This window comes from Myodes glareolus, chromosome 7 (genome assembly GCF_982192425.1).
Source record: "Myodes glareolus chromosome 7, mMyoGla1.1, whole genome shotgun sequence".
NCBI lineage: Eukaryota > Metazoa > Chordata > Mammalia > Rodentia > Cricetidae > Myodes > Myodes glareolus.
In genome coordinates this window covers 18,247,694-18,263,082 of record NC_142032.1, presented here as the reverse complement: position 1 = coordinate 18,263,082, position 15,389 = coordinate 18,247,694, and the positions used below count along the sequence as shown (strand labels likewise).

General features: G+C 41.9%; 1 protein-coding gene across 1 annotated transcript in view; it reads right to left on the bottom strand.

The window, feature by feature from the left end:
- LOC148121307 (dynamin-binding protein-like) overlaps positions 1–15,389 on the bottom strand; it is a 28,283-nt gene that overhangs the window by 4,963 nt on the left and 7,931 nt on the right. The window contains exons 5-9 of the mRNA XM_087907719.1: positions 8,745–8,869; positions 8,190–8,207; positions 7,611–7,810; positions 5,639–5,769; positions 4,727–4,831 (exon numbers count right to left, since the gene is read on the bottom strand). Coding sequence (XP_087763845.1) covers positions 4,727–4,831; positions 5,639–5,769; positions 7,611–7,810; positions 8,190–8,207; positions 8,745–8,869 — 579 coding nt within the window. The remainder of the gene's footprint in view (positions 1–4,726; positions 4,832–5,638; positions 5,770–7,610; positions 7,811–8,189; positions 8,208–8,744; positions 8,870–15,389) is intronic.

The following is a 15,389-nucleotide window of genomic DNA, read 5'->3' as shown; positions in this document are numbered from 1 at the left end:
GAAGGATACTAGATACTCAAAGGAAAAATCCATCAAGAGGACATTGAAATTCTTAACAACTATGCCCTAAACACAAGGGTACCCACATTAAGAAAAGAAACATAACCACAGCTTAAACTACGTATTGATCCTCACACACTGATAGTGGGAGCTTCAATACTCCAAAAATGGACAGGTCATCCAGACAAAAACAGAAATATTGGAACCAATTGATGTCATAAACCAAAAGGACTTAACAGATATTTACAGAACATTTCAACCAAACAAAAATATACCTTCTTCTCAGCAGCTCATGGAACTTTCTCAAACTGACCCATAATCAGGCATAGAGCAAATCTCAACACTACAAGAAAATTGAAAAAGAAAAGAAAACCCTGCATCCTATCTGATCATCAATTAAAGCTGGATTTCAACAACTACAGAAACAACAGAAAGCTTATGGACTCTTTGAAGCTGAACAACTCATTACTGAGTGAAAAATGAAAACATACCCAAACTTGTGGGACACAATGAAAGAGGGGCTAAGAGGCAGATTCACAGCACTGTCTACATAAAGAAACTGGAGAATTCTCATGTTAGTAACTTTTAATAGCACATTGGAAAGATACAGAAAAAAAAAAGAATAAGAAATCATTTCCCAAAAGAGTAGACAGCAAGAAACCATCAAACTCAAGGCTGAAATCAATAAAATAGAAACAAACAAACGAAAAAAAAGTACAAAGAATAACAAAGAATAAACAAAACCAACAAAGAGCTGTTTCTTTGAAAAAGAAATCAGTAAGATTGACGAACCTATATCCAAACTAACTAAAAGGTAGAAAAATCCAAATTAACAAAAGTAGAAATAAAAAGGGAGACATAACAGACACCAAGGAAACCCAAAGCATCATAAGAATAAACTTTAAAAGCCTGTACTATACCAAATTGGAAAATCTAAAAGAAATGTGTAATTTTCTTGATACATACTACTTACCAAAGTTAAATCAAGATCAGATAAACAATTTAAACAGATCTATAAGCCCTAGTGAAATAGAAGCAGCCATTAAAAGTTTCTCAACTTCTGTTGTGTAGGTAGAATTCCACCACATAGAACTGGATAAATAGTACAGATATAGTGCTCAACTATGATGTTTTGTATTTTTGTTTAAGTCATGAGAAATTACTCAGACCCTTTTGAACATCATCAAAGGCTGTAGAAAGTCACTTTGACTGTGTCTCCGTAACCTCAGCACAAGCAGCAGGAAGAAGGCCAGTTACATGGCATCTTGACTTTCTTATGATGCCTTTTGAACATTAGATTACAGGGAGGAGGCAAAACTGCTCAGTCGTGAAGTGTGGTCCAGTGCAAGTCTCCATACATAGTTCCACCTTGTGAACGTTGAGACCTTTCTGTGCTATTGTATATGTTACTTTCAGTGCTGTTACCAATGTTTTTTGTAAATATTTAATATGTCTTTCTATTCAGCTTAATTCCAACAATTTTGTACTTTAATAAATGTTTTAAACATTTTTTTAGAAGTTTCTCAACCAAACAACAACAACAACAAACAAACAAACAAACAAACAAAAAGGAAAACAAAAAAAAAAACCGCCCAGGGTCAGATGGATTTAGTGCAGAATTCTACTAGATTTTTAAAGAAGAGACAATGCCAAGATTTCTCAAATTATTCCACAAAATAGAAACAGAAGGAACACAGTCCAGTTCATTTTATGAGGCGACAGCCTGATACCTAACCCTATACATAAAGACCTAAAAAAAAAAAAAAAGAGAGAATTGCAGACCATTTTCCCTCATGAACATTGATGGAAAAATTCTCAATAAGATACTGGGCAAACTGAATCCAAGAACACATCAAAAAGATCATCCACCATGATCAAGTAGGCTTCATCCCAGAGATGCAAAGATGGGGCAACATATGTAAATCAATAAATGTAATCCACCACATAAAGCAAAAAGCAAAACCCACATGATCATCTTATTAGATGCAGAAAAGGTCTTTGACAAAATCCAATACCCCTTCATGATAAAAGTCCTGGATAGATTAGAGATACATGGAATACTTCAATATAATAAAGGCAGTTTACAGCAAGCTCACAGCCAACATCAACTTAAATGGAGAAAAACTCAAAGCAATTCTGCTAAAATTAGGAACAAGGCAAGGTTTCTCACTCTCTCCATACCCATTCAGTATGGTACTTGAGTCTTAGCCAGAGCAATCAGACAACTGAAAGAGATCAAGGAGGGTACACACTGGAAAGAAGTCAAAGTATCTTTATATGCAGCTGATATGATAGTATACATAAGTGACCCCAAAAGTTCCACTGGGAAACTCCTACAGTGGATAAACATTTTCAGCAAGATAGCAGGGTACAAAATTAGCTCACAAAAAATTTATATCACAAATGACAAATGGGCTGAGAAAGGAATCAGGAAAACCGACCCTTCACAATAGCCTTAATAAAAATATATTGGGGTAACTCTAACCAAGCGAGTGAAAGATTTATATTACTAAAAATTTTACGATATTGAAGAAAGAAATTGAAGAAGGTATCAGTAGATGGAAAGATCTCCATGCTCGTGGACCAGCAGGATTAATACATTAAAAATGGCTGGGGCTGGAGAGACAGCTCAGCAGTTAAGAGCACTGGCTGCTCTTCAGAGGACGCAGGCTTAATTCCTAGCATCCATGTGGCAGCTCACCATTGCCTGAAACTCCAGCTCCAGGAGATCAGACACCTTCACACAGACATGCATATAGGTAAAATATCAATGAACGTAAAAATAAAAAAAAATCATTTAAAAAAATAGCCATCTTACCATTCTACAGATTCAATGCAATCCCCATCCAATTCCAACACAATTCTTCACAGATCTTAAAGTGACAATTATCAGATAAAACTGTCATGAATAATCAAAGAACTACTGGAGGTGTCACCATTCCAGATATCAAGTACTACAGAGCTATAGCAATAAACACAGCACAGTATTAGCACAAAAACAGACACACTGATCAATGGAATCCAACTGAAGACCCAGACATAAAGTCACACACCTATGGGCACCTGATTTTTGATAAAGCCAGAAACACACACTGAATAAAAGGCAACACTTTCAACAAATGGTGCTGGCTAACTGGATGTCAGCATGTGTACTGTGAAGGGGCCGGCTTGTTGGGGTCTCTGTCCCGCCCGGTACCCCACAGCCGGCATGCCCCAAAGAGAAAATCACAGACGGGACTCATAAGATTATAAACTGATTGGCCCATTAGGTCAGGCTACTTATTAGTTCTTATAACTTATGTTACCCCATTATCCTTATCTACGTTAGCCACACGGCTCAGTACCTTTCTCAGCTGGGCAGCTTACATCTTTCCTCTCCGGTGGTCTGGGCAGAACAGGCAGAGGGAGCTTCCTAGAATACTCCCAGTCTTTGCTCCACCTCTACTTCCTGTCTGGCTTTCCTGCCTATACTGCCTGCCTGGGGAACAGCCTTGGCCGAGGTTAAGACTTTCTGAACTGAACACCATTAGCACAGACACTAAGATCAACAATTAATAAATGGGACCTCATGAAACTGAGAAGCTTCTGTACAGCAAAGGATACCATCATTTACAAAGTGGTTGAGTACTGGATAGGGAAAGATTTTCACCAGCTCCACATCTGATAGAGAGCTTATATCCAAAACATATAAAGAATGCAAAAAAACTGGACATCAAGAAAACAAATGATTCAATTTAAAAATGGGCTGCAGATCTAAACAGAATTCTCAAAAGAGGAACTCAAATGGCCAAGAGACATGTAAAGAAATGTTCGACATTCTTAGTTATCAGGGGAATGCAATTCAAAGCTACTTTGAGATTCCACCTTACACTAGTCAGAATGCTAAGATCAATAACACAAGTGACAGCTCACACTGGTGAAGATGTGAAGCAAGGGGATCATTCCTCCATTGGAGTGCAAACTCACACAGCCACTATGGAAATCAGTGTGGCAGTTCATCAGAAAGATGGAAATTGATTCAGCTCCACTACTCTTGGGCGTATACCCAAAGGATGCTTCATCTTACAACAGAGACATATACTCAACCATATTCATTGCCAGAAAGACAAATGTGGTAGGCATTTGCTAATATGTGGATGTTAGGTGTTAAGATAGATTAGTAAACTATAACAGTAAAACCACAGAGGTTAGGTGTAAGTGAGGGACTGGGGGTAGGGACAGAACTTCCCAGAAAGGGGAAATAGAATAGACAGCTATAGATAGACTGTGATGGCATGGGGAGCGGGCAAAGGGATGGACTGGAACAGGAAGATCAAACAAGGAGGGAGGGACAGCTAAAATTAAGGGCCTTTTGAGGTCATTTCACATAGAAATCTAATATAGTAGAAGCTTCCTATATATGTACATATAATGAAGGTGACCCGAATGAAATTGCCAAAAAACGGAGCCCCTGACTAGATATCCCTCACTACCAAATGAAGCTTCGGTACTGGGTATGGGTTACAGCTAACCAAGTTCTTGGCCAAAGGGGTTGGCCAACGACTCAGGCTGTTGCAAAGGCTCCCCACAAACTGATGGTAAGACCTTACAGATGAAGACAACATCTACACAAATCACTGGCCATGGAAGAGTGGTCATTTCAGTACAGATCGCTTTCACTAACCAGGGCTCTGTGAACAGGCCAGAGGAGGAGAGTGACCCTGACTGGGGCCATGCTGACACTTACCCGGATATGCTGGAGGTAGAGGGACAGGTCTCGGATAAAAGATTTAATCAATCTCTCCTGCATCCGGAAGTTCTTTTCTGTCTCTTCAAATACTTCATCTTTTAGCTGTCCAAAAGAAGTGCTTTTAGAAAACCTGGACTTTCTTTCAATAGACCTTATTGAAAAAATATCTTAGAAACATCTTTCACCAAAACATAAATATACTTGCTGTTTCCTTTCATAAGGAACTGAGTTTGGACCTGCCTCTATGACTCTGGATTCTGATCACATGTGGACCTCCCTATTTACAAACTGACTTCCCTGCTGTGTCCTGGCCGGGCTGCTGTCCTCTCATTCCTGGGACCACGTCTGTCTACCAGGCCCTTCTCTGTGTGTTCTCCACTCTGGCAGCCCCTCCCCTGCCCCCTCTCAGGTGAAGGCTCAGGTGAAACTTTCACAGATCTCCTGTGTATGACAGTGTTCAGAAACAAAGCTCTCTGCTCCCGTGTCCTCTCCACTCCCATCACCATCGGGATGTGGTGCACAGGATGAAGTCTGGAGACTGCAACTGCCAAGCTGTGGTTCAAATTGCTCAATCTCCTCCTTTCACGTTTCCCTCTTCATAACGTAAGGTATTCATCTAGATGATCTTTTAAATCCCTCCTAGCTTATATGTCTGCACAGTGGATCAGGTTCTCTAAATAGATTATAGACGTCTTAGAGGTCGGAAGACCACAACAGCTATTATATGTGGGCCAGCTGGCCTCCTCATTTGCCTCTGTGCACATTATAGGCAGCTTGGTATGTGAAGGGCCCTATCTCCATTAACAGGCAAAATCAAGGAGACACTAAGAAGGTTCGGTGCCAAGCCATGCCAGCAGCTGTTCCCAGGCCCTGCAGAGCTGTCAGGCATGCTGCAAGCACAGAGCTCACCTGAGGAGCGAACCCCGTGAGATGCTTCAGGTGGCTGCTGACCCGGTTGGACTTCTTGATGATGGAGTGGATGTTCAGCTTGGAGATCTTCTCCATGAGGCTGTCCTCATCACCCTTGCGGTACTTAAGCACTAGGATGCAAGCCAAGGCCACTGGTTAAAAGAAGGTCCCATCCCCCGCCCGCCTTCCCCGCCCGCCTGAACTCAGTGAGACTATATCATCCCAGAAACGCAGAGGTTTTTCTAAAAATGAGCATAAAATGAAATTACCCCAACAGAAACGAGTGCTTGTCTTGGATAACTTCTAACTGAACAGACAAAATATTGGTCCAAAGAACCAGTCTAGACAGAGGTGTGACTCTCCATGCAGAGAGAGACTGGCAGCCAGGGAAGGGGCCTGAGATAGGAGGAAAGGCAGCAGAGGTGTAAGGCCAGGATGCTTGTGAGTTTAAGACTCAGGGCTGTCACTAATCAGGGCTCAGTTTTATAAAAGCCATTTTACCTCTTCGAGCTTAATATTTTTGAGCCACCTAAGATTAATAATATATGATAGCCATGTATACAAATGAGTTATTTATATACAATGATATCACACAGGAAAGCCACTGTGTCGAACAGAAAAGTCTGGAGAGTACAGTTGACGGGAATGGTGGAAGAGGAGCAGAAAGGACACCCTGTACCAGGAGACTGAACCTAAAGGAAGGGCTCCAGTAGCAGAGGCTCCCAAAGTCACAGCAGACAAGGGCAGTTTTCATGAAGATTGCTCTGACGCTAGCACAGCACACAGAGAGCAGGCGGAAGGCCGAGAGCTCGACACGACCGACCTCTGAACCCTGACTCGTGGCAATCACCATGCTGCGCCTGTGGAGTATTCAGTGCGAGCTATGACAGAATAAAAGAGTTCAGCTCACTCCATGGTGTGGGAGAATTATCTGTACTCTGTCATTCATGTATTTTAATAAAACGCTGATTGGTCAGGCAGGAAGTATAGGCAGGGCAACGAGAATAGGATAAGGCTAGGAAGGAGGAAACTCCCTCTGCCATTCCTGCACAGACCACCGAAGAGGCAACATGTAAGCTGTCACACTGAGAAAGGTACTGAGCCCATGTGGCTAACATAGATAAGGATAATGGGGTAATATATGTTATAAGAGTTAACAAGAAGCCTGACCTAATGGGCCAATCAGTTTATAACCTTATGGAGTCCTGTGTGTGATTTTTCTTTGGGATTTGCTGGCTTGTTGGGGTACTGGGCTGGACAGAAACCCCAACAAGTCGGCCCCTCATGTTACAACTCCAGGGGGGAATGGGTAGGCATACAGCTAGCTGGCTGCACAGGGCTGGGCGGAGAGATGAGGGCCCATGTCAGAAAGCAAGCCACTGGGCACAGGCGGCAATAAAAGGGTCTGCGAATTTAGTAGGGATCAGTAAAACTCTAATTAGATGAATCAAAAAATAACCTAAGCAGGTCTTGACAAGGCCTGCTTTCAAGGATGTGATGGGACTGTGTGACAAAGAACCCTCCATCACCACTGGCTAGTCCAGTGCTTCTCAACCTTCCTGATGCTGCAACCCTTTAATACAGTTCCTCATGTTGTGGTGACCCCCAACCATAAAATTATGTCACTGCTACTTCATAACTGCTAATGTTATGAACCATAATGGAAATATCTGATATGGGGGGGTCACGACCCACAGGTTGAGAATCACTGGTCTAGCCCCACTAAATCCCATCACTTACTTCTTAATCATCCTTCCTTGTTCCCGACTGTCCACACTGGTGGCTCATCATCATCCCATTGTCCTCAGGCCACTGCTGCCCCGAATTCCAGCACTGTGTGTCCCTCCCGGCCCCCTCACACCTGGACCCTGCCTTGCCAAGCCCCTGGGAAGTAATTCTTTAGAGAAAAGCCTTGTCAGAGGGAGGGCCTGGCAGCCAGGCAACCTTCTTTACTGAGCCACGCCTTTCTCACCTAGATCCTTCCAACGCTTGTACTCATTAATGTTAACGTTGATTTCCTTGACGGCAAGCACTGCACTGGTTAAAGGGACCTTATCCGGGTGGGACTCTGGGGTGGAATTCAGCAGCTCCATTAGCAGCAGTGGGTAATGCATTATTCTCTGTACGGGCTTGATGAGGAAGGAGCCCAGGTTGATATAATTGGTGCAGCCCCTGTAAAAGCAAGCGGAAAAGGACTCCAGTCAACTGTCAGTGCTAAGGTGTTTTTGGATATCATCTGCTATCCCTAAAGACAGTTTGGCCTCTGACTCTGCGTTCTGTTCTCATTTATTCAGCAAATACTGTCCTGTACCACAGAGGGATAGCACTATTATAGGTGCTGAACAGCAAAGATAGCCTTGCTGTCGGGGAAGAAAAGAAGCAAGTGCTAAGCAAATTAATAAATAAAGTGGTATTGGTGGGAAGTGCTGTGAAAATGTCTGGCAAGCATGTCTAGATTTCTGTCTATAAGGAAATGAAAGCAGCCTTCTGAGGACCTGATGAATCCACTGAATAAACAGTGTGTGCATGAAGCACCAATGGAGGGACTTACCATTCGTTGTACAGGCTCCTATAGGGCGGAAGCAGGAGGGGAAAAAGAGAGAGCATTAGAGACGGATGGCATTGACCTTCTCACTATTCCCACAAGTCTACTCAGCAGACAAAAGCCACACAGGTAGAAGAAAACCATGGATGCCAAGGGTGGGTATCCCAGCTTAGACAGCGAGTCATCTCCCTGGCTGTTTTGAGACTACAAACACCGACTCAGTTTGAGACACATACAGTTCCTCCCTCCCTTCAGACAGGCCCCACTGCGTGTCCTGGGCTGGCCTGAAAGTCACTGTGTAGACTAAGTCGGACTTGAACTCACTCCAATCATGACTCAGTCTCCTAGTGCTAAAACTAGAGGCTTGCTAATCAAGCCATACAATCGGGAAGTCACTTAAGATTCCCATGACACAAGAGAAAGGAGCCAGATACAGCACAGGACACGTGATAATGTGTCACTTATGTGTCAAGTAAGGTTGGCAGTAGATATCATGACCATGGGGCATCTAAAAGACAGGTGTGAGAGCAGAGGCAAAGGCATGACTGTAGAATCTCCTACTTAAGATCTGCCAAGGAGTCCTGAAGATGCTTCTGGATCTTCTCGTCCTTCTCGTAGACTTCCAGCAGTGAAATGGCTTCATCGTGTTTCTGGCAGCACACCCTGTATGTTCCCTCAAGTTCATCCTGGTGATCAAGAAACACAGGTCCTTTGGAGCATACACAAACATATACCAATGTCAGGACTGCTCTTAGTAGTCCAAAGCATATTGACAAACATGATGGTCACTCAAGTTCACCTGCTATGAGTAACAATAAGATAATCCATCAAGTTGATAAATACTCCTGTAATTGCTTAAATTACAAATCATTTAAGCCACAATTGAGAGAACTATGTCACCCATGTATTTATTTTTCAGAACATGTATTCACACATTCTGCCTTGATACAGCTTCCAGGCCTCTTCATGAAGATAGATAATGGCGTCTGCAAACACTCTCCAATGGTCACATGACCAGGTCATATGACCCTCTTGCTCTATACTCTTCAGGAACATCTGTGCAAGGATGAAAAGAATCCCTCCACAGCAGTGTTTTTTAACTTTGTGCACAACATAAAAACATAAGGGTACAAATGCAATTGACTATACTACTTTAAATATCTGTGATTAAATAAAACCTCAATCTGTAATATGATATGTGTTTTTCTTGCCCTTTGGTTTTTAAAATTTATTTATTGATTGATTGATTGTCTTTTCGAGAAAGGGTTTCTCTGTGTAGCCCTGGCTGTTCTGGAACTACCTCTGTAAACTAGGCTGGCCTCGAACTCACAGAGATTCATCTGCCTCTGCCTCTGCCTCTGCCTCTCAAGTACTGGGATTAAAAGATATGTGCCACCACTGGCCAGCTCAATTTTTAATTTTTTTAATTCGTAAGTGTTTAGCTGCATGTATGTATATGCACCATGTGTGTGCCTGGTGCCCATGGATGCCAGAAGAGGGACTCAGATCCCCTGAAACTGGAGTTACAGACAGTTGTGAGTCATCATGTGGATGCTGGGAATCAAACCCAGGTCCTCTGTGCACAGAAGCAAGTGCTCGCTACCCAAGCCATCACCCCAGCCCCTCACGTGTGCTTCGTACAGATAACAGGATGAGCAACGAGGTTGGTCATCTCCACACGTGTACTCTATGGCAAAGGTAAGCAACTAAAACCAGCATTTCTGTCTGCTGAGTGGGACTGAAACTCAAGGCAAATGAAGCAGTCTAAGGAGAAATGAACAGACGTGCCAGTTAGTGACACATTAACAGGGTGCTGTCTCCCTACAGTCACACTGCCAGTTGTAGAGAGCCACATGATGCCACGCCTTACAGGTGGCGCTGATTCCGGCCTTCCACCCTTCCAACGGTGAATGCTCTCAGGTGTGAACAACTCCATTTATGGCTAAGGCTAAAGATCTGGCTTGCTTCCGCGTTTCTGGACCTATCTGCGTTTCCCACGTGGCTTGCTGGGGTTGGCGACCCAGATGTTATTTAAGCTGTAGACTGGCTTTTCCCCGGGGGCGAGGGGTAGTGAGAGGGTGAAAAGATTGTTCAAAAGGCCTGAATAAAAACTGCAGTGAGAAGAGTCCGGTGTTGCATTTTCCTTGCTGGCGAGGCAACCCGACAGCCAGTGAATGTCACAGTTCAGTGCCATCGAAAGTAAACAAAGACACAAGGTTTCTTTTCTATCCAAATTCATAGGCTCTATGCAATCTATCCAAAGACCAGGGGTTTGCAGCCAGTGAGGCAGAGCACTGACCCTGAAGTCGAGTTCCACGCAATGATATTTTATTTTATTTATGTGTGTGGGCATATTCTGGTGTTCATAGAGGACAGAAGAGGGCATCAGATCCCCTGGAGCTGGAGTCCATGCAGCTGTAAATCACCTGGCAGGAGCCCGAGGAGCTGAACAGGAGTGATCCGAACTCTGATGCCATCTCTCCTGCCCACGGGTTTCTTTTGGAGCAGCCGCCTCAACTCTCTGAATTATTAAACAAATTCTTCCTCATTCCTTCATTCCTTCCCTGTGTTAATGACTTCACGACACTTTAATTTACCTCTCAGCTTCAAAGACCCTTCCCTCATCAGATGCTCAGTCTCTTTCCATTTACTTCCTACTGAAGTCACTGGCTTCAGGTTGACCTGAATGCTGGCCTTGAGGTTGCCTGTCACTGGGGCTCCTGTCCAGTCTCTCTTTCATGCTCCTACTCCCTCCCATGTCACTGCCGCCTTCCACTACCCCTCTTCCTTAAGACTGAACCTCCTGCCTGCTTCTGAGCCTTTCTGTCTCCAAGGCCATTCTACTTTCCCATAAATGCCTTCAGCACATCAAGTCTATCACCTAACATCTTGTCTGATTTACAGTAAGAATGAAAGGAAGGACTGAAAATAAACACAGACAATAGCGTGTGAAGGTGGGGCTGTGGCTATAGTAATTCCTCACATACTCTAAGAGACAGTGTTAGACTAATTATAGCTCAGAGGTCCACTCAAACACTGTGTGGGGCCAACACCTGTCACTTCAGAGTGTGATATCCTGACCTGGAAAGTTCTAGGAGACAAAACGACCTCAGCTCTAAAGCTGGAACCAAAAAACAGGTCTAAAAAATAGCGCTATCAACATTATGACGTCATAGTAACCAGGTGGAGTTGGTGTTGTGGGGCCCCATCTTTATCCTAGATGCTTTAAAGATTACTGCAGGAAAATTTATTGTTTGTTATGGGAAAGTTAAACATTATCTATGAAGACATATACAGACACACATATATATATATAATATATATATATTAATAAAGATAGAAACAGATGTGGGGAAAGGCAAAGAAAATTTATCAATTATAGTTATTCTGTCCCGTATCTTGGCTCTTGACATGAGACAGAAACTCTGGGATATCTCTTATCAACAGGCTTCGAAATGAAGAGGGACTGAGCCATTGTCCAACTCCAAAACCAGCTCTACATATTTATAAATAAATGCACATTAGTACATATTTAAAAAAAATAGTAATACTTACCTAAACTATTTGGATTCATTGTTGATCCTCTTTTGGTCGTAGGCGGTTTCTATATTCAATTATCCAGCGTCCCTTGGATCCTTTGAAAATGAGTCTTCTCCTGTGGAGACAAGAAGAGAATCCTGCCCCCAACCTTTATATTTCTCTTATCTTTGGTGTGATTATTATCCTTGTAAGTGAGTTATCATTTATCTCTTCCAAGAGCTTCTCCTCTTCAAACCGAACCTTTATTAATTTTGATGGTATCCACAATTTTTCCTCTCCTGTGGAAACAAGAGCAAAACCCCTTCCCCAACGCAGCACATCTCCTGGCTTCCACTGTGAGGTCAGCACATCCTTGAAATAAATTGGTTGATTTAATTCAGCAGACTTTTCCAATATCCAATGTCTTTTTGCAGCCGTTGTCCCCTTCTCATTAGCGTTGAGAAAATTCAAGGTTAATAAAGCATTATGTAACCTATTCCTGGGGGTATTTTCCACCCCTTTCTGTTTGTTCAACATATCTTTTATAGTTCGATTTGATCTTTCTATAACTGCTTGACCTGTAGGATTGTATGGTATACCTGTAACATGCTTAATATTATAATAAGCAAAAAATCGTTTCATTTTCCTAGAAACATAAGCTGAACCATTATCCGTCTTTATCTGTATAGGTATACCCATGATGGCCATAACTTCTAATAAATGAGTGATTACTGAATCAGCTTTTTCTGAGCTTAAAGCAGTTGTCCATTAGAAACCTGAGTACGTGTCAATGATGTGATGTACATATTTTAATTTGCCAAATTCTGGAAAGTGAAACACATCCATCTGCCAAATTTCATTCCTTTTAATACCCTTTGGATTAGTCCCTGCAGGCAATGGTGTTTGGTTATAAAAAGAGCAAGTAGGGCATTTCTTTACAATCTCCTTAGCTTGTTGCCATGTAATAGAAAACTCTTTTTTCAAGCCTTTGCTATTGACATGATGTTTTTTATGAAATTCAGATGCCTGCAGCACACTACCAATCAATAAGTGATCAATATCTGCATTACCTTGTGCTAGAGGACCTGGCAGACCCGTATGAGATCAGATGTGTGTTATATACATAGGGCAAAGCCTGTTCCTGATCATGTCTTGTACCTGGATAAACAGTGAGGTCAGTTTTGTATCATCAGATATAAATTCAGCAGTTTCAATATGCAAGATAACTCTTTCTGCATATTGTGAGTCAGTAATTATATTAAGAGGTTCTTTAAAATCCCTAAGCACCATAAAAATGGCATATAATTCTGCCTTCTGGACAGAATCATAAGGACTTTGTTCCACTTTACTCAATTCTTCTGATTTGTAACCTGCTTTCCCTGATTTATTAGCATCGGTATAAAATGTACGGGCTCTGGTTAGTGGAGCATCACGGACAATTCGAGGAAGGATCCAAGAAGTTCTCTTTATAAAATTAAGTCTCTTGCTTTTTGGGTAATTGTTATTGATTTCTCCCAAAAAATTAGCACAAGCTCTTTGCCATGGTTCATTGTCTTCCCACAACTTTTTTATCTCATCAGCAGTGAAAGGCACTATAATTTCTGCTGGGTCTATACCTGCTAATTGACGAAGTCTCAATTTTTCTTTTATAATCAATTCAGAGACTTTTTCCACATAAGTTTTTAATTTTTTACTTGGTTTGTGTGGCAAAAAGATCCATTCCAAGATAATATCATCTCTTTGCATCAAAATTCCTGTAGGAGAAATTCTGGAAGGCAATATAACAAGAATACAACTAAGCTTTGAATTTACCCTGTCCACATGAGCCTCCTGTAATTTTTTTCAACCATTGTCAGTTCTTTTTCTGCTTCAGCTGTTAATTCTCTGGGACTGTTTGAGTCTTTATCACCATCCAAGGTTTTGTTTATATGAATTATTAGATCAGGTGTTATCCCAACAGCCGGTCATAGGCTGGAAATGTCTCCTAATAATCTTTGAAAGTCATTAAGAGTTCGTAACCGGTCTCTCCTGATTTGTGCCTTTTGTGACTTAATTCTTTGTAAGCCTATTTTATAACCTAAATAATTAACTGAATCTCCTCTCTGAATTTTTTCAGGAGCAATTTGCAATCCCCATTTAGGTAACACTATTTTTACTTCTTCAAACAGCCTTTCTAAGGTATCTTTGTTTTGAACAGAGATCAGAATGTCATCCATATAGTGAAATATTATGGACTTAGGAAATCGTTTGCGTATAAGTTTTAATGGTTGGCTTACAAAATATTGGCACAGGGTGGGAGAGTTTAACATTCCCTGTGGGTGGACGGTCCACTGGTACCTCCTTGCAGGCTGAGAATTATTATAAGTAGGCACTGTGAAGGCAAACTTTTCTCTATCTTTTTCTTGTAAAGGTATAGTGAAGAAACAACCTTTCAGATCAATAACTATAAGAGGCCATCCCTTTGGTAACAGGGAGGGCAGAGGAATTCCAGATTGCAGAGGGCCCATTGGTTGAATAACCTTGTTGATAGCTCTAAGATCTGTCACCATTCTCCATCTACCAGATTTTTTCTTAACAACAAATACAGGAGAATTCCAAGGGCTGGTAGATTCTTCTATATGTCCAGCATCTAATTGCTCTTGTACCAGCTTTTCTAAAGCCTATAACTTTTCCTCAGCTAAAGGCCATTGTTTAGTCCATATTGGTTTCTCAGTCAACCATTTTAGAGGCATGGCTGTTGGTACCTCTGAAGGGCCATCAATTGTGTTGTGTTCTTGTATAGTTCTAATGGCTGGTTTCCGCCATCTGTAATATCTTGTAGTATTTTCCTCAGGAATATAGGCTCTAGAAGCAGCAGGAATGTTAATTTGGGTATTCCATTGCTGCAATAGGTCACGGCCCCATAAATTCACTGCAATATTGGCTACATATGGCCTTAGTTTTCCTATTTGTCCGTCTGGACCTATACAATTGACCCATCTCATGCTTTGTCTTACTCGAGATAGAGTTCCAATTCCTAGGAACTGAATATCTACCTCCTGAAGAGGCCAATGTGGATGCCAAGATTCTGGAGTAATGATACTTACATCCGCACCTGTGTCCAGTAAGCCAGTAATAAATTTGCCATTTACACACACTGTTAGCTGTGGTCTTTGTTCATTTATAGAAGTCTGCCAGAATATACGTTTACTTTGCCCTCTTAGATTTCTTGATTCATTCACCACATTTAACTCATCCTTCAGGCCGTTATTGCTTTTAACAGCAGGCATGGGGCATTCTAATTTCCCTGAAGAGGCATGTTCTCTGCAGTGAACGGAAATGACTGGACCACATTTGCCATGGGGGCCTTCGAGAGGCCCCCTATTGAGTTTCCCAATGGCAACGGGTTGCCCTGTTTATCTCTTGCTGACCTACACTCATTCGTCCAATGCCTGCCCTTTCCACATCTCCTACATAAACCTGAAGGCTGAGTCCTCCTATTCCTGTTATTCCTAGAAGAGGCATTATTCCTGGAATTCCATTGTCTGCAGTCCCTTTTCATGTGTACCATTTTGCCACAATGAAAGCATTTTGTAATCTGATGTCTCCTTTTACCTTTGGAAATTGCTTCTTGCACCCATGTTTCATTGCCATAATCAAATGTATCAACATTCATTGTATGTAATACCCATTCATCCAAAGGTGCTG